Genomic DNA, 19,542 nt, shown 5'->3' with positions numbered 1-19,542 from the left:
GTACTCACGCCTTCTCCCCAGCCCCGACTCCACGAGGCCCTGAAGGGGCAGAAACCTCCCCCGGACCGGGACACGAGGCACATGTAAACCGTGCTGCGTGAAGCCCCCCAGGTTTGGGGGCTGGCTGTTGCAGCACTGAGCCCACCCTGACTGTGGCCCGGCCCCACCACCGGCTGGGCCTCACACAAGCACGCGCGGCGATGCACATTCATTCACCTGGGCAGGACGGTGAGCCAAACGAGGCAGCAGTCTGGGCTTTCCCACGCTGTGTGCCCCTATCTGCAGCTTCTCTGGGCCTCGAGGAGCTTGAGACTGGCCCGGGACACCAGGAAACGTTCCCGTGCTCTCTCGGCTCTCCTGAGGACCCCGGCCCCAGGGAAGCCTCCGGTGCCCCACCCCGTGCAGTCCTGCCCACCCACCAGGGCGCTGGAGAATCCAGCTCTTCTGCTTCCCTCCAAAGTGAGTTTACTCAGCCTCATATGCTTATACACTCTCCCGATCTGATACCAGCTGGAAAGCAGAACCCATGACAAAGGAAGGCAGTGAAGGTGCCAGGGGTGCGGGGAGTCCTGGGTGTGAAGCCCAGCCCGGCTGCTGGGCAACGCGCCGGCGCTCAGCGCTTCCCTCCCCTCAGCGCTTCCCCATGGGAAAAAAGCCTGAGGCGAATTCAGTGATTAGGGTGTTCTAGGTCCTAGAACCGTCGTAACACAGTATGGACAAAGGGAGCTGGTTTTGGTAATTTAAGAGTCTCTTAAAGCACTGCTATTCTTCGCTATGGGAGGGAGCGGGTTAAATAAAACACACACACCCCAGAAGTGCTAGAAACTAAGGAAGCTCCATGGGGGCAGGGAGCTGTCTATATGCCCAGCACCTAGCATATTCTGGGTGCCCATTAATATTCTTTAATAGATGATGACAGCTCCTGGAAGGCAGGGGTGATGACAACTGTAGAGCATTTACTAAGATCTGGGCACTCCCCTGGGTGATCTCTAAGTCCGGTCCAGCCTCAGGGCCTTTGCACCTCTCTGCCAAGAATGCTCCCCCACTAGATACCATCTCCTTCCCTGAACACCATGTGCAGAGTAGCAAGGCTCCTGGTCCCCAAGCCCCACACACCCCACCCACCACTGCTTTGTTTTCTCCGGGGCCAGACAGATTTTATAATTACTTACTCAGTGGTTTATTGTCTGTCACCTACCCCAGTCCAGGAGGGCAGGGACTGGTTTTCCTCAAAGTGCCTACAAACAGTGATATTTATCTGCTGAATGAACTGCCAGGCCTCACTCCACCTAATCCTGACATCATGCCGAAAGGAAGTCCCCAGAATGTGAATTCCACAGATAAGGAGGGAGGTTAGGTGACCTGCCCAAGGTCACCCGCCAGCTAGGACGCTGCAAGGGCAGGACTCAAGCTTGCCTGTCTGACCCCTCTGCTGCGACTGGCTGTTCTCCTCCATCCACCTTCCTGACACCCCAGACACCGGTATGTGGCAGGTGTCAAGAAATGGCTACTGGACATTCGGTTTCAGCACAACGATCAACTTCATCACCAAAACTATGTTCTCTGTGGCCCCTTCGCCTCAACAGACACGAACACCTCCCCCACACACACGCACGCACACACACACGCACACACACGCGCGCACGCACACACACGCGCGCACGCACACACGCACACACATACGCCTCATCACCCTTTGTAGGGCTCTGCTGGTATCAGCTGAGCTTCCTTTCAACCTCACACGGCCTCCCTCGGTGGCCCGTTGAAGGCACTGGGTGCCTTGTCACCAGAGCCAGGAGCAGGGAAGAGACACTGTCACTTCCTCCTTTTCTCTACCATGGGGCCAGGCGGCCTGGCTTCCATCCTGGGGAAGCAGGAAGCCTGCAGACAAAAACGATGCTCTCAGGTGGAGCAGGAAACAGCTCTCCTGGCCATGCAGACCCTTGTCCTTGGGGCAGAGGTCTGCGGGACTGGCCGGAGCCCCCGACCAGGTCCTGGTGGGGCTGGGGGGCCAAACCCTCAGGAGGCTCCCTAGCCAGTGACAGTGAGCCAGACCCAAGCATGACTCCAGACCGCAGTGACCCCAGGGAGCACTGCCCTTCCCCCCTCTGAGGGAGGGTCAGCTCACCCTTGCAAAGCACTGGGGGGACTAAATATTTTAACACCACCAAAGAAGGAGGCAAAAAACATTCAAATTATCAAAACACAAACAACTCCACTCAATCAAAGTGGAAAGTGTCTTGTTGGAAACTGCAAAAGCCTGGGGCTAACCTAAATGTCCAGTGATAGGGGATGGTCTACCTATATTATTATGGTGCCCCTCTATGATGGAACACCATGCAGCAGGGAAGAGCAGCTGTGCGCAGGCACAGATCTAGAATGACTGCCAAAACACACCGTCCAATGAACAATAACGGCACAGAACTGTGTGTAAATGCCTGGGATGCTCAGCAAGGATGCAGGGCTGGCCTGCGAGGAGGGGAACTAGGGGCCACGGGCCCGTGGAATAAGACAGAAGCTTCATTTTCCCTTATATGCCTTGTTGTACCATCTGAATTTATTTGATGTGCACGTTACTATTTCAATTTTCCAAAAAAAAAGAGTTCTGTATTTTTTTAAAGGAAACTAGACTGTGCCCCCTGAGAAATTTTTCTTAAATTGCTTTCAACAATTTCATTGCTCTCACACATACCAGATCCACTAAATACCCCTAACTTTCCCAAATGCACCGCTCATCTCAGGAGACTTTCCTCTAGAGACTGCCCGTTTTTAAGTAGCAATAATCCCTTGCATTTGGGCAGAATTTCCTGAAGCACTCTCAGGGTAATTAGGAAAACACAAAGTGGAATACAGGCCCCTTGACATACCCCTACTGTGTGCTGGCCGTCCTGCTAGGTGCTAGTCTGAGTGATCCCCAATCCTTTCAGCAACCCTATAAATGAGGTAGGATTATCCCACCCCCTTGGAGGAAAAGCAAGCCCCGGCAAGGGAAAGCAAAGCAACGTTCCAAAAGTCACAGAGCCAGGAAGTTGTAACCTCAGAATCCAGAGCCCGGTGCAAGTGGCAGCAAACCCCGTTGTGTTGCCCCACGGTGGAGATGCCGTGAACCATTTGGCTGCCTTGCTTAATCTCACTTAATCCTTTAATCAAAGGCATAACTTGACCATCTCAGATGTTCATTCCACCAAAACACCAAGGGGATACCATCCATGTGGGCCAAGCTGAGGCCGGCAGTGAGGCACCCTCGGAGAGCTTCGGTTTTTTAGGATGACACGGCCACCAGGCTCCCCCTAAGCCTCACCGGACTCTCCCACTGCCAGGTGAGTCAGCGGGCTCCCCGGTTGGCACAGAGGAGCGGGCAACACTATACGCAGCCACCTGTGGGCCACGGAGCCCCAGCCAGCTCGGCAGCAAAGCCCAGCCATGAGCAGCAAGTGAGACACCTTCAACCTGGACTGGTACAACTTCGCCAGCGGCTAGAAAAGGCATCTCGGATTGCGCCAGGAGAATGGCAGCATCAAAACTACTCCCTCCTTAAAATGCACTTCTTTATTGCAGCCTGGGGAAGGCAGACCACGTGTGCTGTTTACAGGGAATTCAGATTTTTTTCCTCTGCTTCTGTCTCAGCCCCTCCCCTCCACCACCTCCAATCAGACAAGTAACCTGGGCAACAAATTTGATATACTCCAAAATCTTATGACAAATGGCACTGAAAGAAAAAAAAAATTCTTTGTGTTTATTTATGCCACAAAAAAAAATCCCATAAATCAAAAGCGGGGAGGACGGGCACAAGGAGGAGGTGTAGGTGACAAAGCGGAGAAACGAACACGCGTGTACGTGTGCACACAGGCGAGTTTCCACGGGACCTCTGACTACTCGGGAGGACACAGATTTTACTTCCCAAGGGGAAACCACCATCGGGATGAATGCAGCACTCTGACACCCAGTAGGCGCTTCGTAAGCCTAAGTCCAAGTTCAGAAGGTTGCCGCCCCCAAGAAAACACCAGACTAAAGAAACCGACGAGAACTGAGGTGACTCCTCTTTTCCTTTCCACAACAGAAAGCCCAGAGACGTTTCAATTGAAGCAGCAGAGTGGTGAAAATTGAAAAAACAAGTCAAGGCTACTGTGCTTGTGCTCTGACCCCCGTTTGACCGATTGGACCCTCCCCATTCTGAGATGCCACCTGCTACATGTTAGAAAAAACAAGGTAAAATAAAAGGTAAGCAGCTGATTCGTACTGCTTTGGTGCAGAGGAGACAAAGCACACAGACAAAGCCCTCCTCCAGAGGACAAACGTGCCTAGCAGGTGATCAAATGCAGCCCAGACACGAGAGCGGCAAAATGGATTCTGGACCCACAGACCCGAACCTTCTTGGCTACAGCCGACACCATGGTTGGCAACCACAAAAAGCCCAGGGAGGCCCGGGGACTGGGAAGTCTGGACGTGAAAGGGGAATGAGGAACAGCGGCGTCCAGGCCACAGCCTGGGCAGATGCACCCTTCCACCGGCAAGGTGCAGCCGTGTGTACCCCAGGGAGGGGCGGACACCTCCCAGTCCCCGCTCCCGGCAGCCGGGTCACTGGCGCCTTTGTGTTTCCTCCTTTGTTTATGAGTCTTCTGGATCCAAAGTCTCCAGCACAGAGTCCATCAGGCCCAGCGCTGTCACCGGCCATGTCAGGCACTGTTGACTCTGCAAGGATTTAATCAGTAACCAGCCCAGCAGATAGGCGCAGGGGCAAGCTCCAACCTGACCCCAGAGAAGGCAAAGTTTACAGCCAGGCCAGGGAGTGAGGCCGCTGGCCCCCCGGGGCCCCAGGCTGAGACCATCTCCCCGGCAGGGAATGGAGAGACGTCCGTCCACCTGGGGGGTGTACCCAGCTGGAGCGCCTGCCAGGTGGGACTGAGAGCCCCCGGACGCCTCCACCCAGGCCTGATGCAGCTGTGGTCGTGGAAGCCTGGTCTGTAGCTCTGACTACCATCCAACCGACTGGATCAGTGCAGCCAGACCCTGAAAACGGTGTGGGCAAAGGGTGTATTGGGTTTGTTTATGGGTTTGAATCTAGATCAGTCACTCTGAGTCTTGCGCCTGAAGCCCACACAATTAACCAGATAATTACCAGATGGTTCTGAGGTGAGCTGTGTAGAGGGCTTAACAAAAGGATGACGTACACTTTATGGAAGGCTATGACCAATACAAAACACCCGATACACCCAGCAGCTCGAGGCTGGGCCACATGGGGCTTTCCGTTGTAGTGAACTGCACTCCAATTCACCTTTGTTTCGTTTGGGCTCACATTTCTCAATTGAGTGCTTGGGCCGCACTATTAAAATGCAGACAGATTACATAATGCCCAGGCCTCAGGGAAACCCCTCAGGGGCCTGCTTTGCTTCCCGCGGGGGTGCGGGGTGGGGGGCCTGGACACACCAACAACCAGGTGTCTCAGGACGGGACAAGGTCCCCAGTGGTGGTGCCATCCACACCCCTGCCCTGGAGGCCACGGCCTCAGCAGCCCCCCTCCACGCTCACAGGCCCCGGCAGGGAGGGCCGTGCACCCCACCCGAGCCCACCAAGGCCACATGTAAGGACACTCCCTGTCCTGCCCGCGGGGCCCGCCAACGACAGGCGGAGAAAGGGGACAGCCCATTGGACACTCGCGCGTAGTTCCTCCCTCCTCGCTTCCCAACGCCACAGCAAGGCTCTGCTGAGACAAATCTTGTGCCACGGATGGCCCTCGGCCCCCAGTCCAGAAAATCACGGCTCCTCTCCAGAGAGGCCCAAGGAGACGAGGGTTGCCACCCACCACGGCGGGGGAAGGTGGTGCCGGGGCCCCTGGCTGCTTGAGAAGCCAGCGCAGGGCTTCAGGCTCCCTTCCTCCCCACTCTCCCTCTCAAACAGACATCTCTTGAGCAATCAGAGGTAAACTGGGGGAGGGGGAGGGGCACCTTGAGCCTCCAAAGCTGGCTTCCCCCAGCCGTGGGCAGCACAGCGCAGCTCCTGGCTTCTCCCGGGGGAGCACGGGAGCGCGGCCTGTCCTTCCCACGGAGGGTCACTGTGCCTCCCAGCCATCTTCTCCTCCCCAACTCCCCTTCACTTTAAGGGGTGACAGAAAGAAAAATAAAGCTCCCCCAGCCCCGGCCAGGGGAAAACTCTGAAGCCAGATTTGGAGGCTGCTGACCCCAGGCAGGGAACTACTGAGGACACCAGGTCCTCCCCGAATCTGAAACACTGCGCGCCGGCGAATTTTCTGAGGCTCTTCCTCCATCAAATGAAAAGCCAAATGCCGAGGCCTGTGGCTCGGGACAGGTTTGAGAACGTGCACGAGCCTGAGACTGGGACTGGACCGCTCCTCGGCGACCAGGGATCCTCCCCGAGAAAGCAGCCTTTGCAGATTGCACCAATGTGCCCACAGGAAAGAAAAAATAGGTGTTCTGAGTACGTCGGACCCAAAATTCAGAATAAAAGTCCTCGTGTGCTTCAGTGCCCTGGGGGGGAGGGGGGGCGGGGGGGAGCTGTTTCAAGGAGTATGGTTTCTTCTGCTAACTTTTCCCCCTCCCCATTCCCTGGAGCATGTGTCACGGCCTGTGACACAATACCAAGGGAACATGGATGCCGGGGAAATGTCTGCACATGCTACACGTTTGTGGCATGCTATGTAAGCGACACCCTGTTTCCCGGCTGGGTTTTCTTGGCACAGGTGTGGGCAGGCGTTAGATTCAGCGCCCCCGCCCCGACCACTGTGCTTAGTGAACCGGATCACGGTTGCCCCAGAGGGGAGCGTGCATTCTGGGGAAGACGTGCCACCTCTCCATAGAGGACGGGACCCCCTCACAGCAAGGCTCGGGCCCAAGCAGAGCTGGTGCTTTAAACTGTCCTCCTTTCAAAACACAAAGCATCCTGTTCCGGCTCCTGCCCGCCACCCTCCCCCGCTGCGACCCCACCGCAGCCCTCTCTCTCCACCTTGCAGATTTGATTTCAGAAACAGATCGATGACTTCTCTCCCTCTCGTGAGGGCGACCCAGTCCCAGTCATGTATCTTAAAACAGTAACAATAGCATAATAAAACCTCCAGCAACAAAACACACGTATACAATACTGCATAGGCTATACAAGACCAGAACCCCACAGGCCAGCTTCCGCACTAGAACTTGACCGCCCCCCCGTGGGGAGGAGATAGCCCAGGACCCCTGCCCCCTCTCCCTCCCCCTCCCCCTCCACTTCCACCCTCCCAGTGTGTCAGTGAAATTTTTTCAGAAAGGGAAGCACCCAGTTTTGCCTGCCAGCCCGGGCAGGAAAAAGACGGGTAGAGAGCAAAGAAAGGAACTGGCTTCTGGAAATTCTTTGGGTTTTGGGGTTTTGAGGTTGTTGGGGTTTTTTTGTTTGTTTTTTTTTTTTTTCTGGTTGTTTTGTTTTCCCATCCGCCGCAGATCCAGATGTGCTTTCCGAAAGGGAACCCCACCACCATCAGGGCCCAGCCTCGGGGGTCTATCCCAAGGTCCCATCCGTAATTAACACAAGCGCTGGGCCCGGAGGTACCCAAATGCTCAGTCCGGGGTGGGCCAGATCCTCTCCATAATTCTAAGGGTCTCCCCGAGCCCGCCGGCAGGGCAGAGCTTCGGATTCCACAATCCAGTACGGAGCCCAGGCCAGGAGGGGGGCGCCCGGTTCTTCCCGCCCCCCGGCGCCCTGCAGGCCCCGGGCTCCAGGTGCAGCGGCAGGCAGGGGGCAGCCGGTGGGAGGGGGCGCCTCCCGGGCCCCGAGGGGAGGCGCGGGGGTGCAGGCGCGCCGCCGCGCAGAGCGACTCACCGTGGCGGACGCCAGGCTGTTGTCGGCCAGCGTTAGGTGGTGCGGCTCCCAGCGCCTCAGGAATTTCGAGGTGAGGATCTTGCTGAGAAAGGTCCGCGGGTGCCGGATGACACAGACCTGGATGTCGCCCTCCTGCAGCAGTTTGTACCTCATCCCGTTGCACAGCAGAAGGGCCCGGCGGCAGGGCACGGCGCCCATCTTCGTGCCCTCGGGGGCCGGCACGTCACCCCCCAGCAGCGGCTTGGTCTCCTCGATCTGCCGGGAATCGCCGCCGCCCGAGGTGCTGGTCAGATCCATGGCCGGCCGGCCGGGCCGGGGAGGGGGCCGGGGGCGGGGAGAGGGGCTGTCCCGTCTGCCCGGGCGGCGGGGCCCCCGGTCGGCGTCCCGCACCCCCCCACCCCCCAGGAAGGTGGGGGGGTGTGGGGCTGGGGGCGCCCCGCAAGGGAGGGGCCCGGGCGGGCGGGCGGGCGGGCGGCCGGCGCTCGGTCCTTCCTGCGGGGCTCCGGCTTCCTCCTAGCTCGTCGGATGCATGCTCGCGGCGGCCGGACCGGCTCGGCGGAGGGGCGGGCGGGCGGGGACGCGGGGCAGCGCCGGCGGGGGGGCCGGGGGCCCGGCGGCGGCGGCGGCGAGCGGGGGCCGCGCGGGCGGGCGTGTCTCGGCCCCGCCGCCCGCTCGTGTGTACAGTACGTGTGTCTGGGCGGCCGTCCGCGGGCGAGTGTGCGGCGGGGGCCGCGGGGGCCGGCTCAGTTGAGAGATTGCAGAAGCCGCTCGGCGCCCGCGCGATTGGTCCCCGCGGGGTCATGTGCCCGCCCCTCTGACGTCAATGGCGGCAACGGCGGCTGCCGCCGCGGCTTCGGCCTCTCGCAGGCGGAGTCCGTCGCCGGGCGGGGACGCGAGGGGCCGAGGCGCGGCTCGACGGGAGGGGGCGGCCCCCGGGGAGGGGGCTGGGGCGGGCGAGCCCTGGCAGGCCCGGGCCCGCCCCGCCCGGAACCTGGGGAGTGGGCGGGGGCCTCGGGGGCGGGGCGCGTGACGTCACGCCGAGCCGCGCCCCCGCCGGTGCCCAGGCCGGTGTTGAGCCGCGCGGCCCGCCTGCCCGACGGTTCTGAGAACGCGCCGCGGCCCCCGCAGCCCACCCTTACCCCCGCGGCCAGCCGGGATCCGAAATGTCAGCGCCCCGAAACCTGTCCACGCGGATGGCGGAGGTGCGGCCAGGTGCAAACCCGAGGGACCGGGGCCGGGCTGGGCCGGGCCGAAGGTGTGGGGACAGGACCGCATGCAGGACCTGTGACACCCCCGGAACCCCAGCTCAGGCTGTCCACCTGGCTGGCCAGATGGCGCCACAAGACAGAGATATTTCCTTGAATTGAATGTGTCCCGTCAGTTATCTGGAGAATGAGCCACACTGCCCTGGCTCAGCCTGCAGCACTCCGCAGGCCTCCTGGTCATTTACAAATGTCTGCCCGCCGTGGCCCTTGGGGTCCTCAAGCCTACTGGGGGGAGGGGACAGGCTCCCCAGCCCCACTCCTTCCTTCTGCCCCTGGAGTCTGATTAGTCCCTAATAGGAACCTAGACAACAAAATCCCTCCCCAGCGTTACCGGCGCCCCCCTCCTCTGCCTGCACCCCAGCAGCTCCAGCTTCTTTACCTCTCCCCTCAGGCCGGGACCGGGTCATTCATCTCTGCATCCCCAGGTCCTGCGCAGAGCTGTGAGAGAATCATACTGGAAGCCCCTTTGGGGAATGAGCTATGGTGTCACTCGGGAACGCCAGCTGTGCAACAAAAAAACGTTCCCTTTCTGCCATCAGGAGTGGCACCAAAAGCCACGAAGCAAGTGCTCTGCTCTGAGGTGGGGCTTTCTCACATCCACGCACTTCTGCAGTTAATACCATTAAAACCCCCAGATCTGTGCCTTTTTTGTTAAGTGAAGGTGTCTCTGTAGTGAACACACAAGTGTGTGAGCATGCGTTGAATTGCATCATGAGTGTCGAAGTTTGTCCACGGCAGCCCTACAGTGGGGACTGCCCCCTCCCCCTCTCTCCCAAGAACAGACAAGATGAGGGCTCCCCAAAACACTCTCACTTGATCCCGGCCAGGGCTGGGGCCAGGGTGGAAGGCAGGGCCCCCGCATGTGTCCCTCACCAGAGAAGACGCATCTCCAGCCTGCCCAGGAGACGGGCAGAGCTGTTCTCTCCTCATGAGCCCTGGGGAGGCACAGTTAGGCGGGAAAATGGGGAATTCACGGACTCCCCACAGCCTGCTGGCAAATTCTGTTCTTGAAGTTCTGAACATCAACGGCCTTGAGAAAACCATCAAGCAAGGAGGAGTCAGGCAAGCCAGAGACCCCACCCGGTGACACAGACGTGGATGCCGGAGGTGGGGATGGCAGGTGGTTGTGACCAAGACGCCCAGGCCACGCCGCCGAGGGGGTTAGGTCTGTTGTCCGAACCTCGATTGAGCTCCTGCTGTTTGCCGGTTGCAGGAGTAATTCCCCGCGTCCTAAGCATGCAGGCAACTTTTCCTTCTCACAGCAACCCATGACACAGGGTTGACCCATCAGCATCCCCTCCTGCAGGTGAGGCTGCAGGGAGACTGCCAGGCTCACCTGGCTAGCCAGGACTGGGCCCCGGTGCGGAGCTCAGGGTCTAAGACCATGTAAAGACAATGACCGCACTGTGCTTGGGGCTACAGGGAGGGGGAGGGGCGTATCTAACCCAGCCGGGCTGTGGCACTGGGGACACGTCCTGACTCCAAGAGGTCTTTAGGAATCAGGTAAAGAAGGGGAAAGGTGCTCCTGGAAGGGGGGACGGCACATACAAAGGCAAAGAGGTGGGAAGACCCTCAGCCTGTGCAGGAAGCTCCAGACTTTTTTTTGTTGTTTTTTATTTTATTTATTTTTGGCGGCGTTGGGTCTTCGTTGCTGCACGCGGGCTTTCTCTAGTTGCAGCGAGCGGGGGCTACTCTTCGTTGCGGTGCTCGGGCTTCTCCTTGTGGTGGCTTCTCTTGTGGCGGAGCACAGGCTCTAGGCGCGTGGGCTTCGGTAGTTGTGGTGCACGGGCTCAGTAGTTGTGGCTCGCAGGCTCTAGAGCGTAGGCTCAGTAGTTGTGGCGCACGGGCTTAGTTGCTCTGCGGCATGTGGGATCTTCCCAGACCAGGCCTCGAACCTGTGTCCCCTGCATTGGCAGGCGGATTCTTAACCACCGTGCCACCAGGGGAGCCCCAGACATTTTGCCAAGGCACGCAAGGAGCCCAGGGGATGCAGGGCAGAGGCCTCAGAGGTGAGCAGGGGCTGAGCGGGCAGTACCTTGAAATGCAGGCCCAGGGACCAGACTCTGCCCTGAGAGCAGTGGGAAGCCACCACGTGGGGCATGCAGGGAGCGACTTGTAGATATCACCTTCATAAGGTCACTGGCCACAGCATGACATGGACCAGATTTGCAGAGCGGCAGCCTGGAGGCAGGGAGGCTGGTGAGGAGGCTGTTGAGGGTACCCGGGAGGGAGGTGATGGGGTCCAGCAGGAAATCATGGAGTGGGGAGGCTCGGTGGCAGACAAAGCAGCTGCTGTCCACTCGAGGGACATCTGTGGACCCTCCTCTCCCTGTTCAGGGGGCAAAACTTCAGCAGAACGCGATTTACCAGGAGGCAGAGGATCCCTGATTTTATCCAGACATCCTCAACACTGCTTGATACGGTGGTCGATCTGTAAGCATTAAACAGGAACAGCATGATAAGATGACCAGCACCCAAGTGCCAGGTACTATGTTGGGGGTGTTACATATATATATATATATATATATATATATATATTTTAAACATCTTTATTGGAGTATAATTGCTTTACAATGGTGTGTTAGTTTCTGCTTTATAACAAAGTGAATCAGCTACACACATACATATGTTCCCATATCTCGTCCCTCTTACGTCCCCCCTTCCACCCTCCCTATCCCACCCCTCTAGGTGGTCACAGAGCACCGAGCTGATCTCCCTGTGCTATGCGGCTGCTTCCCACTAGCCATCTATTTTACGTTTGGTAGTGTATATATGTCCATGCCACTCTCTCGCTTCGTCCCGGCTTACCCTTCCCCCTCCCCCTGTCCTCAGGTCCATTCTCTACGTCTGCATCTTTATTCCTGTCCTGTGGGGGCATTGTATATCGATATTTATTCTCCTTTCTTCCAACCAACCCAGAAGGCAAAAATTCTTACCATCCCCATCTTAAGGGCGAGGAAGTTGAGTCTCAGAGAGGATCAGACAACCATGGGGATCCAGCCAAGATTTGTACCCGAAATTCTGACCTGAAAGTCCATGTTTTTCCCGCTCCTCCTTTGTTAATGTTTTCCTGAGCAGGGACTCAGGAAGAAAGTGTTGAATCTGATCAATGTCATCTTTCAATAAGAATATTTCTCGGTCTGAGTTTGACGTCAGTGATATGGAGCCCCCAAGGTACTGCCGGAAGTTCCTTGCGAACAGAAACCAGGAGCTCCTGGTGGACAGCGGCACTCAGTGCCTGCAGGCAAAGAGGCAGTGACTTTTGGTCAGACTCTCCTGTCCTCTGTTGCCTAGGCACGTGCAGGCAGTAGGTCGAGGTCAGTGAGGGTGTGAGAAGGTGGGACACGTTGATAGCTGGTGATACGCAGAGCCCCTCGCCTCCCACTGTCCCAGGTTCCTGACCTAAAAATGAGTAAGTCCAGCTGTCAGATTCCTTCAGAAGTCCCCTCCCTCCAGCCCGCCAGCCTCTGTAGGAGACACAAGCCCATCAAGTTTCCACTGATGGATCATGTACCCAGGTCATCCTTGGTGCCACAAGAACCCTGACTCTGCAAAGAACAGTGCAGGCCCCTTAGAGTTCACCCTCCCGGCGTCAAACTTGAGAGGGTTATGGAGCAGCAGGAAGGGCACGCAAGTTCACAAACGCTTCACTCTCCTCAGGCCCCCACTGGCCAGTTGACTCACAAAGGTCACCAGACAGAGCTGCGATGTTCTGCATTCTTTGCTGGCAGTCCCAAAGAGCAACGTTCTGCTCTCACCTGCTCACTGGAAGTACCTCTCCCACTTGGGTCAGCAAGTGGGAGGCTTATTGCCACTACAGGCTTACCCCGGGCCATACTGGTGGAGAAGCTACTCCGCCTGAGGAGCTGGGAGAACGCAGTGAGCAGGCAGGGACCTGCCCTCGTGAGCTCACATCTCAACCCCAAGGCCCCTCAAGTCACCCCTGGCGCCAACTCAGAGAGGAAAGACAGACCTGTTACCCTGGCTGCCCACAAAGGGGTCCCTGGTGGGGAGGAGAGCATCGGCGCTGACGGCCCTAGGAGAGGGCCACCTAAGCACCCGCTTCTAGCAGCCCTGCCCCTTCCGGCAGACGCCCACAGGTGGGTGTCCTCCTCGGACTGGTCTCCAGTGCAGATCCTCAGCGGCCTTTGCCCAGCTCCCTCCTTGCCCCCACCCCCAACTATGAAAGGGTGCACAAACCCAACACACTGTGCCCTGCAAGAGGGCAGCGTCCATTCCAGTTCCGCACATCACTGTGTCCGGTGGTGTGCTGGTGAAATGTTTAACCATCGGCTTGCGGGGGGCGGGGAAGCCCTGATTTATAGCATTTGACAATTCCCCAGTTGGAAATATTCCCGCCATGGCTGTTTTCAGGTTATCAACATGCATCACTGAACGTGAGGTTGGGAAGAGACGCACCCCATTGTAGTGTTTCTACCCTACAGATAGAACATTCCAGGGGGCAGCAAACGGTGGCTGAGGGGCCAGACTCAGCGCATGGCTTACAAAGGCTAAAATATTTACTACCTGGCCCTTTTACAGAAGAAGTTTGGGGACCCCTGAGAGAGACATAAATAATCTACAGAACGGAGATACAAAATGTAGTATAATATGTAGTCAAATAATTAGGAAGTGGTGAGTTTTATTACCTTTTTAAGAATATGATTTATTTAATCGTAACTTTATATTAATTCGATCTTGTTTAATGGCTGTTTGACAACCAGCTTGCAAAATTCATGAAAAGTTAACAATCAGCTCTCACGAGCCAGTATAGGTCAGCTTGAGCAGGTCCCTGCCTGTTCTGGCCCAGAGAAGATGCACTATGGTTATCTGTTGAATGGTTGGAAATCAAACAGCAACACCAACGTTCTAACCATTAGGTCACCTTGCCCTGCTTCCTTCCTTCCTTCTTTCATTCAGTTCCATTAAACATGTGTCTGTTAGCACCTACTGAGTGCCAAGGACTTTGTTGGGGACTACAGATCCAGCTCACATAAGATGCTGCCCTCATGGGCTCACAGTCGAGCGAGGGGAATCAGACACCCCTCCTCCCCCAATCATCCCCCCTCAAAAAAAAAAGTATGCGAGGAAGAAAACAAACTCCTTGCCCTTTCCTTTACCAGCTGTGTGTATCTTTGGTTGATTTACTATAAAACGGGACTGCAACAGTACCTTTTTCCGGAGTCATAGGAATTAAATGAGATAATCAATGTTGAGCTCGCAGCCTGGCACTGGGTAGGCACTTAGAACAAGCGCTGGCTACTTTGTGTTGCCACTGTCATTTTAGAACCCATGTTCCCACGGCCCTGACCGCAGGCGCTCCCCTAGATCACTTCTCCAAACGTTTCCCATCTGCCCAACAACTGGGATGCAGATACCCAATACAGCACCTTTGCAGGGTTTTCAACTTTGGCGCTATTAACATTTACGGCTGGATCATTCTTGGCGGTAGACAGCTGTCCTGACGACTTCAGGGTGTTTAGCAGAATCCTTGGCCTTAACCCACAGATGCCAGGAGCAGCCACAATTTGTGACAATGAAAATGTCCCCAGACGTTATCCCATGTCACCTGGGAGGCAAAATCAGCCCCAATTGAGAACCCCTGGTTTAAAGGAAGACATTTTTCCCATCCTGTCAGCTGGTACAGGCTGCTCCCCAGCCATCCTGTGGTTCCCAGTCTGGGGGAGATTATATTGTCCACGTTCATGCAACGGCACGTCCTTCCTCAGATACCACTTCCCAGGGGCCGGAGGAAACTCGCAGCCAGCTCTATCAGACTGTCAAGGAACACGAGGACCCACAGGATGAAATTAGGTGCAACCTGTTTTGCGTCGTGTTTTTGGAGCCCTTTAATGGCATGAAGCCATGCCTGTAATCAATCATATGCCAAGCACCAAAAGCAGACAACAGAATTGTTTGTTCTTAACTTCATAGCTGCTCATGGCACTGTTGCTTTTGGGGAACGCTCCGGAAGCTCCACCTGAAAACTGTCTCAAAATTACATCATCCAGGAGAGCATTCCCGAACCTCATTTTTTTTTTTTTTTTTTTGGTACGCGGGCCTCTCACTGTTGCGGCCTCTCCCGTTGCGGAGCACAGGCTCTGGACGCGCAGGCTCAGCGGCCATGGCTCACGGGCCCAGCCGCTCCGCGGCGTGTGGGATCCTCCCGGACCGGGGCACGAACCCGTGTCCCCTGCAACGGCAGGCAGACTCTCAACCACTGCGCCACCAGGGAAGCCCCCGAACCTCATTTTTAACAGGCATGAGACACCAGCATAACGGAACACACACTCTGTACCGATGGCATTTAATGTACTGATTGAATAATAAAATGTGCTTATTCTCCTGGTATAGGGAGAGGAGTCATGTTTTCATCCTGAAGTTGGGGAACATCCCCCTTCTGCTTCTGAGCTGATGTGAAGTCAGCCCATTTTCTAGGCTCACGGGTGGGGAAGAAGGGAGGAGCGGGTGGGAGCACGATTCCTACTTCGCAGCCTGTGATACTGGGTGGCTGAGTGATGACTGTGCCACCCTGCCCACTTCTCTGGTTTGGGGGATTTGGGGGTGCAAAGGTGGGCATCAAAGGAACATGGAGTACCACCCGCTCTGCCTTTCTTTCTCACTCTCCCCAAATAATTAAATCTGAGGTTAATTTTTTTTTCAAGTATCACAGAGGATTGAACATTTATCTGGAACTAATCTTTGTTACACACAATCAGCGGATTCATTTATATACACACACCAAAACCTTAATAGCAGTTACCTCTGGAGTGGTGGGATTACAGGTCATTCTTTTCCCTTTTGAAATCAACATTATCGAAGTATAATTTACATGAAATAAAACGCACCCACTTTAAAAGAACAGGTTGATAAGTGCTGACGAATGTCTACATCCAGGTGACTACCACCCCAATCAAGTATTGACGTAGAACATTCCCACAACCCAAGAAAAGTTTCTTGCGCTCCTCTGCCGTTGATTCCAGCCACCCACTTCCGGACCTAGGCAACCCCCGATCTGCCTGTCACCACTTCTTGGACCTCATATAAATAGAGTCAAAAGATACATCCTCCTTCGGGTCTGACCCCTTTGATGCAGCATAACAATTTTTGCAATCCATCTGTGTTGGTGCACGTATTGTGGTCTGTTCCTTTCGTGGCTGACTAATCTAACCATTACACGGCTGTAACAATTACAGGGAAATATTTGTTTTCTTCTTTATGCCTCTCTTCCCACCCCCCCCAAGCCCAAATTTTCTACAATGAACATGCATTGATTTGTTTCACTTTTTAAAATGAAGACGAATGCCATTCGTTTGTTTTAAAATTCACGGGGACTTTATGAAGAGCCCGAACACCAGGCTGCTGCTGACTCGTGGAAATGGATGCCTGGCACAGCTCCATGGAGGACTGAAGGCCATGGATCATATTTTTAAAAATAAAAACCACTGTGTTTTTCAGATTAATTGCATCTCTCTCCCACACCAGCCTTTGCGGTGAGCTGCTCAAATTGACCAATTTAAATGTGACCTCACTTCTTTCCCCTTCATCCGCTCTGAGTCAGTTGCTAAGAAGCAAAAGGAAAGGAAGTATCGGAGGGGGGGAGGGAAACGTGTTACATGTGTGGAGTACGTGTGGCTCTTCCAAAACTTCCCCACACCCCCCTTTCATCAGCTGAGGCACGATCAAGGGTTTGTGCAGGATCCCAGAGCAGGAGAGCAGAAGGATGCCATCCAGGGGCTCCAGGTAGGATGGGAAGGAGGCTGAAAGCACAAACTTTGGACCCGGAGCCCAGCTGTCCACCTTACTTAGGTGGGTGATACTAACCAAACCTCTTAACCTCTCGGAACCTCAGTCTCTTCATCTGTGAAACAGAGATCCAATCATGATACTCACAATCGAGCAAATGAGATAATGCATGTAAAGTGCCCAGAACAAGGTTTAGGAAGAAGTCAGTGCCCAATACATGGTAGGGAAATAAATGGTTGCTCAACTCCTGGTCCCTACTTTCTTCAACCACAGCACGAAACTGAAACTGCAGTCTGCTTGGGCTGACAGGAGAGGAGTGGACATTTTCCTCCACTAACTCCAGGGAGCAGACCCTCGCAGATGCAAAGAAACACGGGGAAGTCAGGCTGCGGCATCCAGGTGTTCACCAAGACCCCGGCTGCAACAGAAACCAGAGTAGCTTCAAAAAGGGTGGAAATGGCTTTTAAGGAATCGAGGGTGTCTCACAGAACCCCAAGGGCATAAAGGTAGGCAGGTCTCAGCAAGAGCCAGAAACCAGGGACCCAGGAGCTTCTCTCTGCTCTGTGTACCTGCTTCTCTCTGACTCATCCTTCCCCCCCATCCTGGCTTTCTCTGCTGTGTTGCCTCCGCCTGACAGAAGGTGACCACTCGAGAGACCAGCAGGATCAACAGACTAGGAGCTCTCTTTTGGTCCAGTTCTAAGGGAAGAACTTGGTTGCTCAGTTGGCCCAGATGCCCACCCTAGCCAGTGTCCGAGCCGAGCTGCACAAATATGGCTGCTGGCAACCCGCTCCTTAGAGGTGAGAAGGACGGTCAGGTGGGTCACTGTGATCTGGTCAGACCCCACCCCCCCAAGAAGCGTCTTATCCCAAATAACAACTACTTCTTTCATTGTGTTCCCCAACCTTGTGCATTTCTTGACTTTATTAATAATAATAGCAAATAGCCACATAGGGCTCACTGTGTGCCAGCCACTGGTGTGAGCACTTTGCCTGTGTGGATTCCTTTAAGTTAATCCTCACAAAATTGCAATGAGGTTTATTGTGTCCATTGTACTGGTGAGGAAACTGACAAGCAGGGAGGTTAATTAACTTGCCAAGGTCACACTTGAACTCAGCCAATCTGGTACCAGACTCCTTCTCTTAGCCACCACGCCATGTTGCCTATTTTAGCCCCAATCATGTTTTTTATAATTTCTCTGTTAGCCCATGTCTCTCAAAAAGAGAAGAAAAAGACGAAGGGGATGAACACCATCTCTGACATTTCGCAAAAGCCTTTTACAGTAGACAATGGAAAATGCTGGAACTTTGCTGGCTGTCCTCACTGTTTCATTTTGAGCTGTGGGAGTCAGGCGGGACAGGCATGACAGCATTGTTATTGCCTCTCCACGCCGCCCTGTGACACTCCCCTGGCCTGGACCACCTGGGGCAGGACCTGTAGCTTCTTAACCTGCATGCAACGGGTGCTCAGTAAGGTGGTTTTTGCCAAGAAAATGTGTTCCCCGCATTACAGTTTTCAAAGCACTTCCAAAGACAGGCAAAGAGATCAGTTAATATACTGTCCCCGTGATACCTCAAGGAAGGGGGGTCCGTGGGAAGAACATACACGTGAGAACCCAGCCAACACTGAACAACCAGGCCCTGGGAGGAACAGGAATCACGGCAGGGTCTGCACAAAGCCTCCTCTCTCCTCTCTGCCTTTTGTCCTGATCTCTCTGGGATTCTGGTCCAGTGCCTCATGGGACTCTGACTGCCTCTGCTATGTGTCTGGCACTGAGCCTGAAATGGCCAACTCAGCCCAAGCACCAGGGCTAAGTAGGCACCATCGCCCAGCTTCCCACCACCTCCAAACGTCCAGGTGAGGAATCTGACGGATGGCTGGATTTTATCCATACAGGCCCCGAGTCTCAGGTTCTTTGGCCCCAGGCTCAAAGAAGGAAAGTAACTTGCCCAAGGTCTCCCAGAGGGGAGGCCACCAAATCAGGATACTGGCCTGTCAGCACCCGGACTCCTTTCCTGGGCTGCTATAACAAAGCACCATAGCCTGGGTGGCTTGGACAGCGGAAATGTACTGTTTCACAGCTCTGGAGGCTAGAAGTTCTAAACCAAGGTGTCAGCGGGTTTGGTGCCTTCTGAGCGCTGAGAAAAGGACCCGTTCTGTGCCTGTCCTGTAGCTTCTGCCGGTTTGCTGGCCATCTCTAGCTTGTAAACAGAGGCATCTCCCCAAGCTCTGCCTTCAAGTTCAAGGCATTCTCCCTAGGTATGCCTGTGTCCAAACTTCTATTTTTATAAGGACACAGTCATACTGGATGAGGGGCCCACCCTATTCCAATGTGACCTCATTTTAACTTATTACCTCTGCAACAACCCTATTTCCAAATAAGGTCACAGTCCTTATTTGGAGGTACTGGGGGCTAGGACTTGGACATCTTTTTTTTTTTTTTTTTTTCCCCTTGGTTGCGCTGCGTGGCTTGTGGGATCTGGACCGCCAGGGAATTCCCCTTTGGACATCTTTTTTGAAGGGCATAATTTGACCCCTTACAGAGCCCAAAGCCGGCTTTGGAAGTGCCACTCCGTTCTACCCCAGCCAGTTCTCACCGTAACGCCCTGGTTCCTTATGGCCCTGGAAGGCTTCGCTCATCCTGTTTTCCCTGGAACAGGCACGGACACAAGTCTGTCCTCCAGCTCACATGGGATCAGTTCCCAGGAAGCAGCCGTGATTCAGG

The 19,542-nt window shown here is 55.2% G+C and overlaps 1 protein-coding gene and 1 long non-coding RNA gene across 7 annotated transcripts in view; one reads left to right on the top strand and one right to left on the bottom strand.

Annotated features, from left to right (window-relative positions):
- The window catches only part of CMIP (c-Maf inducing protein), a 237,487-nt gene extending 229,209 nt beyond the window's left edge, over positions 1-8,278 (bottom strand). For all 4 annotated transcript variants that reach the window (XM_022583088.3, XM_022583089.3, XM_089903337.1 and 1 more), the window contains exon 1: positions 7,807-8,278. In XM_022583088.3, the coding sequence (XP_022438796.1) occupies positions 7,807-8,103 (297 nt within the window). In that variant the 5' untranslated portion in view covers positions 8,104-8,278. The remainder of the gene's footprint in view (positions 1-7,806) is intronic.
- On the top strand, positions 7,997-18,691 carry LOC149744710 (uncharacterized). Of its 3 annotated transcripts, none has more exons than XR_016391042.1 (4): positions 7,998-8,086; positions 9,463-10,377; positions 11,409-11,556; positions 14,470-18,691. It is a non-coding gene; the product is annotated as an uncharacterized LOC149744710 (long non-coding RNA). The 3 variants fall into 3 exon arrangements; XR_016391044.1 differs by having other exon boundaries at positions 8,001-8,086; positions 9,497-10,377; XR_016391043.1 differs by lacking the exons at positions 11,409-11,556; positions 14,470-18,691 and adding an exon at positions 8,935-9,018 and having other exon boundaries at positions 7,997-8,086; positions 9,463-10,978.
- The last annotated feature ends 851 nt before the right edge of the window (positions 18,692-19,542 follow it).

The sequence above is a fragment of the Delphinapterus leucas genome, chromosome 20 (assembly GCF_059928025.1).
Source record: "Delphinapterus leucas isolate spDelLeu-1000000601 "Yukka" chromosome 20, BTC_Dleu_Yukka2, whole genome shotgun sequence".
Classification (NCBI taxonomy): Eukaryota; Metazoa; Chordata; class Mammalia; order Artiodactyla; family Monodontidae; genus Delphinapterus; species Delphinapterus leucas.
This window is presented reverse-complemented; position numbering and strand designations above follow the sequence as displayed.